A 14,493-nucleotide genomic window follows, 5' to 3' on the forward strand; every position below is an offset into this window, starting at 1 on the left:
GGTATTCGGTGGCTTCATATTTCCTGCTTCTCTGGGTTAGGTTGCCAAATGCTGATATATCCAGCGGCATTCAATATGACCACTGGACCACTGCACTGGTCATTACTTCAGCGTTCCAGAGCGAATGATAATCAATTATACGTTGCCTGCATATCACCGGCTCGTGTTCCTTAAGCAAGTTACGTCGCATGGGGACATACACAGTTGACCAATCCCTGGGGAAAGATTCTTTACGATTTGGAAACTCAAGAGAATATGGCAGTCACCGATATCGGTAATTTACAGCTTAAAATTAAAAGCGAGAGATCCATGATGTAATTAATTTTTAGTCTCGTTAATTTATCGATTTAGCCATCTTCCTCTGTATTTGTTGAATTTATTAGTAAGCATTACTTATTACTTCGTATGTTTCTTTTTTCTAACAGATCTAAAAGTTGTTGAGGAAGTAAGGGCTCAGATACCTACATTTTCTCAGAGACGTACAGATTTGTACGACACTGTCTGTAAGAAGGAGTAACTCTACACTAAAACAGAAAATGTTTTTTTATAATATTTCTACTACGATATCCTTTTTTTGCGAATTATTACTAATTTCTTATCATTTGTACTAAATGAATGACTCAATTAAGAAAACCAAAACGTTATAAATAATAATCTGTATATCTTGTGTATCAACATGTAATTGGATATTATAATAATATAGGAATGCTATAATAATATAGGATAATAATATAGGAGAATAATAATATAGAAAAAAATACATGCTTTTAAACACCTTTAATATCGATCACATAAATTGTTATAATTCACAATGATTACGCATACATAAAAGACCCCTTGATAGTAAAATTTACGATCAAAAGGCAATTACGTATCGTTTAACAACATTTAATTTATAACACCTTTTAAACATTTAGACAGATTAACACATAACACTTCTTATATATAAGCATCAATTCGAAGTTATTAGCTTGGAGAAATTGGTCGATTAATACCTGTAGATTGTCTGTCTCGATGAAAGACTTAAAGAGAGCAAAAGCATGATAATGCCGCTAATATAATATTCCTTCTTTCTTGTATCTGTCTGCCTCTTAGGTCGTTTTACTAATTACAATAAGTAATTTCGACTTCTTTGCGCTCTCTTTTAACGCATTCGAGACCGAAAGAAATTCATATAAGTCAGTAGGCAAGGGTATAATATACATATTTTATATATAACTTATGTAGTAATGTATATATCATGTTAATTTCATATTTTTTTCAATATAGAATTATTATATTATATATTATATATATATATATATATATATAATATATAAATTATGTACAGTTATATATATATATAACTGTACATAATACATTATAGAATAACATAGTATATAATTTTATATTTTAAAAATATGAGGCATACTATTTAAGATTGTCATCGATTTAAAATCAAAGTATGAAAAGGATACCCTGGAGAGAGTAAAACACAGAATCATTCTAACTAAACATTCAGATCGTACCGACACCTAGGTATCGTTTTACAATTAAATCTCGGTCTCGAATGGATTAAAATGAAATACATACTTGCAGCTTCAACATCTTCAATATCGAGGAGATTCAAACTTTACAAATAAAAGCGGCCTGTTCCCCTTTCCACGACAGACTCTCATACCATATCCGCTCTTATCCAGGCTTTTACTTGAAACCAGCAATACGTTCATTTACAATTTAAATTTACCCGGATCATCCACTGAATCGTCAGCCCTTTATAAACATATAATGAACCCAGAACATGTGCCTGTGCCCCTGGTATCGATGTTCGGCTTGTGATGTTCGTACCGGAACCTTCGCACAATTTCAATTTGTTACGCGTGAACATCGATTCTTCCAAGGGTCACAGCTTTATGCGGCTAAATCCTTTAGAACGATTAAAATGATACTAATGATATGGTATTTTTTACAAAGATTTAACATATCCATCAAATAGGAAGTTTCGTGCTCTCCTATTTTATATTAATTATAAATTAATAAGTTTTATATATGTTATTTATAGATCTAATAAATTTTGTATTGGTTTACAGCAGGTGCTCCGGGTATAAACAGACGACAAACGAACAAATAGAAATTCAAACTATTGTCGTTGTTTAACTCGCATGGGACTATAAGCTCGAATTGGACTTAAACGTTACGATCGTCGAGAATAATTACTATATGTACCCTGTACGACGGGCAGAGAATCTTAAGTTATTAACGGCAATTCCTTTGTGCATAATTCAGGTTTATTAACAACCTGTAATGGATAATCATCGATGAACTCTTTTTGAATAAAGTTCACATTTATAAAGCAAACACTATAAAATACGACAGGACAATTGTAATCGATAAATAACATTTTATTAGGATATTATAAGAAGCTAAGATATCGAGGTACATTAAAATTGAGTCCGCTGCGACCCTCATGACATTTAAAATCCTACGCGTATATTGAGTAAAGTTGTTATATTAAATATAATCATATTAAATACAAGCTCGTCCGCTGGATTCCCAAATTATTTGGTTAAATACTTTGAATACGAGAATACCGAGTGTTAACAGTAGTAAATCCTCTATATGGTATGTTTACTTTGCTATCTTGAATAGGTAAATAACATTTCACTTTAACGCATTTAACCAATATTAACATTTAACATTTAACCAATATTATACGCATATGCACATAATGTTACTGTTACATATAATGATATATACGTAGATATACACGTTAATTAAATCCTCTATATGGTATTTTTATATCAGTATCGTAAACATTGTAAACCGGAAATCTTTTATTACACACGTACATATACAGTCAATATTATTGTTACATATAGTGATACATACGTTGATCCACACATTAATTAAATCCTCTATATAGTATTTTTACTTTGCTATCTTGAATAGATAAATAATCTCGAATATAGACATACAGGTACACTTACGTTGATATACACCTTTGTACATTTGTTTTGCCATTTTGTTTCGCCTTTCAGGAACGATATGTTTGGAAATGATATGATATTGAAAACAAATAGGCCATTAAACGAGAATGGATGGATTCAAACGGAATTAAGTGATCTCAATTCCACAGCTTTGGCGGCTGAACGTGTTTTCCTTTCGAACGGTTTGCTCGCGTCAAATGGTGCAAATTTCAACAAGTACCCACGTGTTTACTATTAAATTCATTTATTTCTTTTTTATTTATTTATTTATTATCTTTTTGGCTCGGTTACCTTCGACGCATTTTGCGTATTTCTTGAGCAATTTTTAAGGTATTATTTCCTATATTATTGAAGAAAGTAATGATTTTTAGATTACCAATAAAAGGTGGATTTAAATTTTATACAAATTGGCATACATTGGCAATTGGCATAATTTAAGGAAATTGGCATACTGAGATGACAAATTACTGACATTCCTTTAGTATGTTATGGAAAATTTGTAAAGGTTTAAAAATTGTTGGAACACTTTGCATGGAATATATATTCTATATAGAATACGAATTCTTTCTCTTTATAAAATAAGGCGTTTCAATTTGAATTCATTAAATGTTGTCTTAAATATTCAATTTGAAAATTCTTTGGAGAAAATCGAAGAAGATGTAGAACTATTTTTTAATCGATAAACGCTTCAAGAATTGAGAACCACTGACCTAGGGGAACTTGATTAATCGAGGGATACGAATAGTTCCATGATATTGCAGAAGCCATTTACTGCGTTCCCCTAATATGATTACATCGATAAAAGAGAGGTCACTACTTCTTCGCCATATTTCATGCGTAAAAATAAAAATGTTATATCAAAGCAAAAAAAGGAGTCACTTTTTTTTTTTTTTTTGGACCAGATCGCCATGTCATTAAATCGAGCACAATAATTAAATTAGAAAATTGAGACACCGATTAACACGAAACAGCCACCGTCAACCGAATCTTATGGACGTCTTACAGATTAGAGCGTTTCATTTACTTGAAGCAAAACGAGGATTAACTCGTAGCAACTGAGCAGTAGCTCAGTGCCGAACATTTATCTTCGTTCTCGCCAGTACGGGGAGTACAAAAAGGCGATTTGCGAAGTCAAATTTGTGCATCAAATTGAGCGGCTTTTTCAACAAATCGAAATTCGAAATGTTGTTAAATACGACTTATTCGGAGACAATGAGGCGAAAATGATTATAAGATTCCATGAAAATATTATGTTAGATGAAAGCTGTTGGTGCCTATTAGTATGGTCCTTCTGTAGTATACACACGTATAATAGAATAATAATAATTTACTACGAGTAAAAGAAACATTTATACGTATCCATAGGGCTTTCGATTTATGAAAATTGAAAAGAAGATATATTCCATTTGGTCGTCGATTCTATTTAAATTCGTTAGTATTCGTTCCAGTCACGTCATTAATAAAACATTTTTATTGATAAGCTACCTAACAAAAAGACCTTTTTGTCACCCCAAATTGCTTCAAAAGGAAATCCCTTGTCAAACAAACCATGTTCCTTGTACGAAAATCTAAAAAGGATTTTCCAAGAAGATGTATTCAGTAAACCGTGGCTTGTGACTGGTGAGTTTGAAAAGAGTTGTTGAAAGTTAATATTCGACCAAGCTCTTGTGACATCAATCACATCTCAACCTACATCAGTGATAATACATCGACACCCGACCTTCGGACACTTTTGGACACATCACCACCTTATCATCATAGCATACACCAAGGCTGTGACGCACCTCCGTCCACATCAGAGATAGGATATGGACCCCCGACCTTCGGACACTTTTCTACATCATAACCTACACCTTTTTTTTTTTTTTCGTGGAGAAATCCTCACGGATACCCGCTAGCGGGTAGTGTCGGACTCTTACCGACTAAAACTCCACGGTGGCCTGTCCTGACGCCTGAGTCGAGATGCACCCGGGATCTCTCCCGAATTACTACCGGTTACCCCCGGGCGTCTATCTCTCCTTTCGTCGAAGGGAGGCGTCCTGCTCTTCTTGGACCGCTAGGGGGGACCACGCCCCCTAGCGCCTCGCTCCTGCTGCGTCATCCTGGGGACCCCGTCCCCTGACGCCTCTTCCTGGTTCTTCGCGCTTCTACGGTGGCCGCGGCGGCGCCGGTGGCGGCGTCGCGCCCCTGTGGCGCGTTGTGTTCCTCGGGTGCTGCGATGTCCTGGACGGATCGCGGGCTCGTTCCCGGTTTCTTTCTGCCCGCTCCTTCGCCAGCATGACCTGCTCGCAGTAAGTGCGGATGGCGGCGAACTCCTGGCGCCCTCTGAGCATGGCCGCGACGACCGCTTCGGGGGCTAAGCTCTCGCCGATTTCGAGTCGTAGGACGCGTCGTGGTTCCGCCCACGCCGGACAGAACTCCAGCGTGTGTTGCGCCGTGTCCTCCTCTTCCTCGCAGTGGTGACAGATGGACGTCGCCTCTCGCCGAATCCTTAGCAGGTACTCGCCGAATACTCCGTGGCCGGTGAGCACCTGCGTCATCCTGAAGGTCAGCGGCGCTCCGCCTCGATCCCTCCAGGCCTCCCAGTTGGGAAGCACGGCGCGAACGGCCCGGTGCGGCCGCACGGCGTCCTCCTGGATCAGCTGCGAGCGCCATCGTTCCCATGTCTCCTTCCTCGCCTCCTCCCGGATGTTCGGGGCCGGCTGGCTGGCGGTCGATGGCGTCGAGCTCCTCTGGTGTTCGTATACGCGTTCGAGCGCCAGGACTTGCAGCTCGAACGGAGGGGACGCCGCCAGCACGGTCGCCGACGCGTACGACGTCGTCCTGTAGCCTCTCGCTATGCGGATGGCGGTCGTCCTCTGCAGCCTCCGCAGCAGTGTCAGGCTGCGGCGACTGGCCGTCAAGCTTCTGGCCCAGACGGGTGGCCCGTAGAGGACTCGGGACCGAACTACTCCCTCGTAGAGTCGGCGGACTCTCGATCCTGCTCCGCCGATGTTCGGTAGGAGGCCGCACAAGGCGTTGGCTGCGGCCGTCGCCTTCGGGACGAAGGTCCGCCTCTTCTCCGCCGATGTTCACCGACAGTCCGGGAGGAGATGTTCCTCTTCGTCGCTGGTCGAAGAACCACAGTGCCTCGCATTTGGCCGGCGACACCGTCAGGCCGAGCCTCCGAATGGCGCGTACCGCGCACGCCACGGCGTCCTCCGTGCGATTCGCCGTGTCGTGCCACCACCGTCCCCCGGCCAGGACCAGGGTATCGTCGGCGTAGCACACCATGCCTGCTCCCGGGGGCATCGGACATCGGAGGACGGAGTCGTAGGCCGTGATCCAGAGTATCGGTCCCAACACCGACCCCTGCGGAACGCCGCGCTCGATCCGTCTTCTTTCCTCCCCGTTCTTCCCGGCGTAGACGATGTATCTGTCGGTCAGGTACGCTCGGATGATACCTACTAGGTACGCCGGGACCTTGAAGTGTCGCAGGGCTTCCACGATCCTGGCTCAGGGGATCGAGTTGAAGGCGTTGGTGACGTCGAGCGATGCCGCCACCGCCATCCCTTCTCGGGAGACTTTGTCCTCGGCCATGGTCTTCAGCCTCTTCACCGCGTCCACGGTCGAGCGGCCGCGGCGGAATCCGTATTGGCTGTCGTGCCATCCGGGCGTCCTCTCGGTCATGTGGGCCTCCAGCCGGGCGGCGATGATCCTTTCGAGCATCTTGCCCACCTCGTCCAGCAGGCATATCGGCCTGTACGCGGACGGCGAGTCCGGCGGGCGGCCCTCTTTCCGCAGCAGGACCAGCCTGGCCGTCCGCCATGTCCGGGGGTAGGTGTCCTCCTCCAGGCATCTGGTGAACAGGTGTCGCAGGCGGGGAGCCATGGTGACGATCGACTCCACCCACGCTCTGCCAGGTATTCCGTCGGGGCCCGGCGCCACGTCGCGGGATGCCGTCCTCCTGGCTGCTTCGAAGAGTTCTTCGTCGGTCACTCGCAGTTCTTCGCTCCATCCCGTTGCGGTCGTCGTCGTCGCCGCCTCCTCGTCGTCGTCGACGGAGGGGGAGGGTGGCGCCGGTTGGCTCGCGTCCGTGTCTTCCGGCGGGAACAACGTCCCGATGACGTTGTCCAACAACGCCGGATCCATGTCCGAGGTCAGCGGGGGCGCCGAAGGTCGTAGCTTCTCCGTGACTATTTTGTAGGGCCGTCCCCACGGGTCGGATTCGACCTCCTCGATCAGTTCCGTCCAGCACCGAGCTTTCGCGGTCTTGATGTCCCGCTGAAGCGTGCGTCTCGCCTCTCTGTACTCCTCGCAGCAGCTGGAGATCTCTTCCTCGTCGCGCGTCAGTCTGCGACGACGGGCCCTTAGGAATCTTCTGCGGGCCCGAACGCAGTTCTCTCGCATCTCCGCGATCTCCGGAGTCCACCAGTACGTTCCCTGGTCGCGTCCACCCCCCGGGACGGAGCGTGGCATCGAGGCGTCGCACGCCGCGGTCATGTATCTTCGGAGCTCCTCCGCCTCCTCGTCGATGCTTCCCTGCTCGGTCGTCCGTCGGGCGTCCCAGCTCCAGGCGGACACGATCGTGGCCGCCCGTAGCATCTCCTTGTCCCTCTCCTTGAGACGCCATCGCGGTGGCGGGCGGCGACGGTTTTCTCCCGGTCGTCGTCGTCTCCCGGCGTCGTCTTCGGCCCCCAGGGCCACCTCCATCAGTATGTAGAGGTGATCGGACAGCGTTTCCACCCCCTCGGCCACTCTCCAGTCGTGAATTCGCCTGAGCAGCTCCGGGGTAGCCCACGTGATGTCCACTACCGAGGATCCTTTCCACGCCACGCAGGTGCTCGCCGAGCCCCTGTTCGCCAGCAGGAGCCCCAGACCCGCTGCCCAATCGGTGAGCATTCTTCCTCGGGAGTTGGTCCTGGGATTTCCCCATTGCGTCGAGTGGGCGTTGAAGTCCCCGAGGACGAGTACCTGGCGGGGGAGGCATCTTCCGATGCACTCGCCGACTCGATCCACGAAGTCCCCGTACGCGGCCAGGTCGATGTTCGGGGAGACGTATACCGCCACCACCGCTGCTCCCCGCCACTCGACCGCGACGAAGCCGCTGCCACGGTCCAGCAGGACGCCCGAGGCTGACGTCCACGTTATCCCCGCGGATCCGTCCAGGTCCCCGATCCAGTTGGGCGAGTGGGGAATGCGATGCGGTTCGGCCACCGCCGCCAGGGTGACCTCGTTCTCCCGGATGGTCTGGAGGAGCAGATCTTGCGCTCTTCTCGACCTACCGTGGTTGCATTGCAGCAGGCGCTTGAATTATGCGGTCACCTCCATGGCCTCCTCCCGGCCATCCGCCGCTGCTGGTTCGGCGGCGCTTCCTGGTGTCCCTTCCGCGGCTGCTGCTGCTGCTGGTTGGCGGATCGGTCTCTTCCTCTTGACTTTCGGGGGTGGGGGGTGCATGCCTCTCCGCCCATCCTGTGATTCGCGGGCGCCCCGAGCGACTCGCACAGGGAGCATGGGAGCGGACGCGGGACAGTCTCTGGCGCGGTGTCCGCTCCCGCCGCACCTGTAGCACAGGTGTCCTCGGTCTTCGCCGGATACGCAGGTGGCGCGTACGTGCCCCAGTTCCAGGCACCTGAAGCACTGCAACGGCCGCTTCGGGATGGCCCTTATCCTCGCGGTTGACCAGCCCAGGGCTATCTTCTCCGCCTGGGCCAGCTTGCGGGCTCCTGCTGCCGGACACTTGATCCATGCCGACTCGAGGCCGCCTCTGGTGGCGCCGATCTCGCCCACCTGCACCTCCGCGCTGCCGCATCCTGCCGCTGAGACCAGTGCTCTTCGCAACTCCTCCTTCTTGACCGAGATGTCTATCCCGGTCACGCGTAGCTCCGCCATCCTGGTCGGTGTGGCGATTCTCACCGCCGTCGGGTCCAGCGTCTCGGCCAGACGCGTCGCCAGTAGCGTCGCCTTTCCCCTGTCCTTGTTTCCGGGGACTTGGATTATGATGGCACCCGTCATCGCCTTCTTCATCTCTAAGCGCTCCATGCCGAGCTCCGATAGCGGGATCCTCGTTCTGGCTGCTTCCAGGGCGTCGGCGTACGACATCCTCGCTCCCTCGTTCAACGTCAGGGTCACCGCGGATGTTCGCGGCGCGCGAGGGGGCGTTACCGCCTTGGGTGTCCGCGGTGGTCCTTTCTGCGTTGCGGGGGCGCTCGCTTTCGGTGCGCCTGTAGTCCTGCCGGGCTGGGGCTGCTGCCGTTGTGCTCGCGTTGGTGGTGGCGCGGTCGATCCTTTTCTCGCCGCCTCTCCTCCGACGGCGGCGGCTGCTGTCTTCGTCCCGTTCGTCTTCTTCCCCCTTCTCCTTCTTTTCTTCTTCGTCTCTGCCAGTTCCCATCCCCCGTCCTCCTGCTCCCTTGGGGGCGACGTCGTTTGGGCAGCGCGGGGATCGACGGAGCGGTCCTTGCTCGGTCGTGCTTCGGGGGTGTGTTACAATCGTGTGCCCCCGAATCGTTCCTCCACGGTCCTGAGAATGGAAGGTCCTAGTTCTCGGACTACTCTTTCCAGGGCGTCTAGACGCGTCCTGTCGTTTCCCCCTTCCCGCGGAGGACGGACGTATTCGGGCGTCGCGTCGGTGCATCGCGGGCACTCGTGGACGCGTGCAGCCAGTCTCCTCAGTTCCTGGCGGAGGGCTGCGTTCTCCTCTTCCAGCACGGACAGCCTCGTGTCGGTGTCTCGCGCTGGCCTCGTCCTCCTCGAGGATTCCGTGTTCCAGGCGGCGGTGATGTAGCTCGCCGCGTTCTTCAGGGATCTGATGTAGGTCCCCTTGAGGTTTGACGACGTCGTCGCGACGTGCATTATCTCGGACACGTGCATCGTCAGGCCCGCGCTGATGTCCGCTGGGGAGCTCGTCCTCATCTGCGCCTCCAACTCTTCGGACACCTCCGGGGTTGTTGCTGCTATTCTCCTCCTCTTACCCCTGGACGCCATCGAAGCCTGCGACGAGCGCGAGGCGATCGAGGCGACCGACTATCATAACCTACACCTAGCCCCTCAACATCCTAAAACCAAAACGTATATAAACCGAGACTTCACCCAGCTCGGGCAGTTCTTGTTCCTCTTCTAGTTGCTGTACTCATACAACCCCTATTCTCCGGTTCGGTGTTATTTTGTGTTTATAATAAAGTTTTATAAAGGAAAATAAGTAGTTGGGTTACGACTCAGCCTTCTTACTACCACCCAAGTACCAACTTTACGTGACATTTTGGCGATCCGTGCCAGGATCCATCAACTTCAAGAAAACGAAATTACGCATTTCGGCATACGTGCATCATTGAAGATTGAGGGATCAGCGGACCTCTGCAGATCAGCTCACTTTGCGTGAAAACGACTTCTACGGAAAGCGGACTACGGTCATCACCAAAATTGAAACTGGTCACGAAAAGAAGAATATTCAGGTAAAGAACTGGATTCTTTTAAATATTATCGTACTCGTCGCAATAGCTTCGCTAGTACAGACTCCAACAACAGTACAATAACCACTATGAGCAAAAAATCAGAAGACACATCTTCTGTTAGCCCTATGGCTACTGGTGTGGATCCAAGTATTCGGGCCATACTAGACGCTATGCAGAAGCAGAACGAAATCAAGTTAAGAAAACTGTTAAAGGAGACTATTAAAGCAGCGACTAGTCGGAGTTATCAGGGTAGTTTAGTTTCTAATAATTTGGACAAAAGCTTGGAGAAAACAGACGTTACTGTAGGAAATGAAGAAATGGTTTTGAAAGAATTTTCAAAAGAATTGCAGTCTAATGTAGAAAATTCTTATGAAAAGAAAGTATCAATTGACACCGTTTCACAGGATTATATTTTCATTAAAACAGACCTGATGTTTGATGTCAATAGCTCAACAGAATACCAGAAAGAGTCTGTGAAACGAAGGAAAGAAGATATTCGTCACAAGATACTCAAAATTTACAAGAATGGTTTGACAAAAAAAGTAAAAGTTTAGGAGAAACAGAAAAAGATCATAACAAGAAGGATAATATTTCAATGAGAAATATTTTGGACGGCGATACAAATAAAGAAAACCAAATTGAAACGAAGGAATTAGAAGCAGTTAGTAAATCAACTGCTGAAAATGATACAAAATCAATAGACAACGTTGAACAAAATATATCATTAGAATCCATACAAAAAGCAAAAGAGATAATGCTTACAATAATGAACATTTGCTTATAGAAGAAGACCAAATGATGACAGCGAAAAATGCGTATGACACTACAGAATCAAAAACTTCAGCAGATCTTATGTCGAGAAATTTAGATGCTAATACACAAGAGAAGTCTTTAGAGAATAAAGATGACAAGAATCCATCTCCATCTATGTTAGATAGTAGTAAACGGAGCAGTCGTTATAATGTTGCTGCAAAGCCTGCTACTTCGCCAAAATTTGAAGAAATTGTTTATAATCAAACCGGACAATCAAACACAAATAAAATTTTGCGAAGCGCTTTAAGGACGAAATTAATCGAAGACAAGTCTGAAATAATTAATAAACAAAAGGCATCGGAAAATGTAGAAAATAAATTTGCCAAAGAAGAAAAAAGAGGTGTTAAACAAAAATCAATTTCAGATAGTGAAAACGAAACAACTGATAAGTTCGTCAACGAAGGGAAGTTCTTTTAACGAACACAGCTAGTGATAGCGATAGGTATAAATCTGTAGAAAATGATAATGCAGTAACGGGTGTAATAGCAACTGATGAAGCGAAACATAGAGGCAGACCTAGGAGATCGGATAAAGTCGAAGTTAAAGAAGATGAAAATACAAGTGTAAATTCCGACCAATTGCGGGGAGACGTAACCGCGAGGAGAGACTTCAACGAGGGTCGTAAATCCCCGTTACGATTATAACAATCGACACCACGAATTGATCGATCCCCTGATTTCCGTTGAGATAATAGGGGTGATTGAGTTTGTATAACACTGTGATTCACTGAATTATAAATTATATATTTCCAACACTTAGATTACACTGACGTAGAGAAATAAATAGTTAACAACTTGTCGCACGAAGATGTGATAGATATGTACGCTAGAGCAGGGCTCTTATAATGGAAATTAATGTATTAATGTACTTAGCACTATAATATATTTAGGAGAGAAGATGTATGTTCGACAACACCGAGAACCGACAAAAGATTTTCGTGAAGTATGCGACTCTCGCGCTATGTGTAGACTGCCGCGTTAGGCGTTAGTTTTAGACTGACTGTCGCTCTTTTTCTAATACGGACGAAAAGTTCGGTGTGGGTGGCCCCTGTGCCTAAAGAACGCGGATTCGTTGTTCCCACTTTCGTTAGGAAAAGTGAGGGTAACGAATCGCGGTGTCGATTGGTCATGACCTGCACTACTGCTCGAAGGGATGAGTAGGAAGTCTCCTACCATCGTGGTGGATAGATGACTGTGTGCGTGAGGAAAACATAGCTTGTTTTATTAGAGGGCTATTCGGATTTTCCTAATGGGTGCATACCCGCTTTCTCCGTGCTTTAAGTACGCCTAATAAACCCAAGGACCTCTCTAAAAACCGACTGTGTTTGGAGAATATTTTTAAGCTTTAGAAATTCTTCAAGACAAACGGATTGAAGACACATGGCGAAACAATACAGGGAAGTGAAAGTTATGGTGGGTCCTTAGGTTTACTGAGGGTCGAAGTGACGTTACGCAGGCCGGTTGTTGTCCGCTGGCGCGAGCTGGCGCGGGCTGGCGTGCAGATGTTTTAGGCGGCGTAACAACAAGGAAGATCCTAGTAAATGAGAGAGGTGGATTAGAAGAACGAAGAAAACTCGAAGAAGATACAGAAGAAGAAACTACAGAGACAGAAGTCAATTCAAAAGGTATATTAAATAATAAGTGCGATTTACTTGATACCGAAAGAGCTATTGAAATTAATGATACGGTTCAAGATATTAAATTTACTGAAGGTAGAAGCCGCACTCAAAATGATATGGAAGATGTAGTAGAAGATTCACAAGAATTATCTAATAAAAGTAAGTTATCAGAAATAAGGATTGCACTTAACAAAATTGAATATACAAAAACTATTTTACGGAATAAAAAGAATTCATTAGAAAGAGAAAGAGGAGTAAGGGAAAAGAAGAAAATGTACAGACAGAAATTATTTCAAAAAATATATCAGACGATAAATGTGATTTGCTTTAGAAAAAAAAATATTATCCACAAACTACATTAGGAATTTATCTATTTTAGTGAGGAGAAAGAGAAAGGATAGAGGAGTTGATCAATAGACTGTGGATTTTGAAGCGTTTATGAAAAACTTACAATTTTAATAAAATATTCAATGTAAAGTCTTTGTTATAATATTCAGATAGATAGATGAAAAAAAAACTGAATTTGCATAATTACTCATGGCTTATTGATCAATCATGCGACTCGTTCAGAGGTAACTCGAGTTGTAAAGGCGACAATTTATTAAAAATGGTATATCTGACGTACAATGCATTTGCTCGTGTTAAACTATTTAAATAAGTATAAAAATCACGCGAAAAAAAAATCTGCTGAAAATAATGTTGAACTAGTTAATAATAATAAATCATATGGTGAAACACAAACCTTAAATCAAGATTTTAAGTTCAAAAAAAAAAAAGAAAAAAAAAGAAGAAAGAAGTTGATAAAATGACAGCAACATGTAGCAGCAGGCGAGAGAAAATAAGCCAAATTTCTAAAAGAAGAAACGATGCTCAAGAACTCGAGATTTCTCGAGTGGATATGCTAAACAACGAATTTAATGAACAGTTGAAAGAACGTGAAACAGCAATAGAAGACTTACATCAAATGTTAAAGCATCAATCGGAAATTCATAAAGTTACCTTAAATGAAACAAGTTTGAAAATAGGAGAACTGCAGAGTGCAGTGTATCAATGTGCACTAAAAATGCAAGCAACGTGACGATTACTTTTAGAACACCACAAGCACCACGAAAACACAATCAAGACCAAACAAGATCAAGTGCAAAAGTGAAGTTACGCGAGCTTATTACTGCTAACGACCAAAAATTGAATTACGATCCCGAGCATCAACTCGCTGATCTTCAAGTGGAATGTTCCGACAAAGACAGGACGACACAAGAGTTCGAGAAACACATAGAGGACATGAAGGAGGAAGTGCAAAAATTAGAATTGCAACTCGACGAGTTACAAAAAAAAGAAAAACACACACGCACGTAAAAAGAGTTCAATCTTTTGGAATACAAATTGAAGAACTAACAATAAAATTAGAAGAAATAACACAGAAGAAATGAGTCACAAATATGAAATTGCCTGATGGCTGATGTTGATCGTTGACGTTTATAGTGAAAGAATTCCGTCAACGGCGCCATCTGGATCCTTGTTGAAAAATTAAACTAGCCGCAATAGCACCATTACGCTCATCACCCAGAGTAGCGTTTGTCGCTGCGTCGAGGAGCTGGAGGATTTCTTATACTCAAGGACATAAATTTTACCACTTCCGGTAATGTTCTTTACGTGGTCCAGGCAT

At 45.4% G+C, this 14,493-nt stretch overlaps 1 protein-coding gene and 1 long non-coding RNA gene across 2 annotated transcripts; one reads left to right on the plus strand and one right to left on the minus strand.

Annotated features, from left to right (window-relative positions):
* Positions 1-233: 233 nt before the first annotated feature.
* Positions 234-2,840, plus strand: LOC117240827. The gene is made up of 2 exons (XR_004494798.1): positions 234-274; positions 2,070-2,840. It is a non-coding gene; the product is annotated as an uncharacterized LOC117240827 (long non-coding RNA).
* Positions 2,841-6,461: 3,621 nt separating this feature from the next.
* On the minus strand, positions 6,462-9,929 carry LOC117240826. The gene is made up of 3 exons (XM_033506857.1): positions 9,433-9,929; positions 8,271-9,354; positions 6,462-8,195 (listed from the first exon to the last, which is right to left on the minus strand). Exons 1-3 carry the CDS (start codon positions 9,927-9,929, stop codon positions 6,462-6,464), a joined length of 3,315 nt encoding a protein of 1,104 aa, XP_033362748.1.
* Between the last annotated feature and the right edge of the window lie 4,564 nt (positions 9,930-14,493).

This window comes from Bombus vosnesenskii, unplaced genomic scaffold, assembly GCF_011952255.1.
Source record: "Bombus vosnesenskii isolate JDL3184/JDL3185 unplaced genomic scaffold, Bvos_JDL3184-5_v1.1 scf7180000014972, whole genome shotgun sequence".
Classification (NCBI taxonomy): Eukaryota; Metazoa; Arthropoda; class Insecta; order Hymenoptera; family Apidae; genus Bombus; species Bombus vosnesenskii.

What these genes read in the sequence shown, in the direction of transcription:
- LOC117240826 (XM_033506857.1), bottom strand. Translation starts at nt 9,929, where the DNA reads ATGGCGTCCAGGGGTAAGAGGAGGAGAATAGCAGCAACAACCCCGGAG. An exon ending in CGATTCGGGGGCACACGATT is followed by an intron (nt 9,355 to 9,432) that starts GTAACACACCCC and finishes GTCGCCCCCAAG; the next exon opens with GGAGCAGGAGGACGGGGGAT. An exon ending in GCCGGGAGGAGGCCATGGAG is followed by an intron (nt 8,196 to 8,270) that starts GTGACCGCATAA and finishes CTGCTCCTCCAG; the next exon opens with ACCATCCGGGAGAACGAGGT.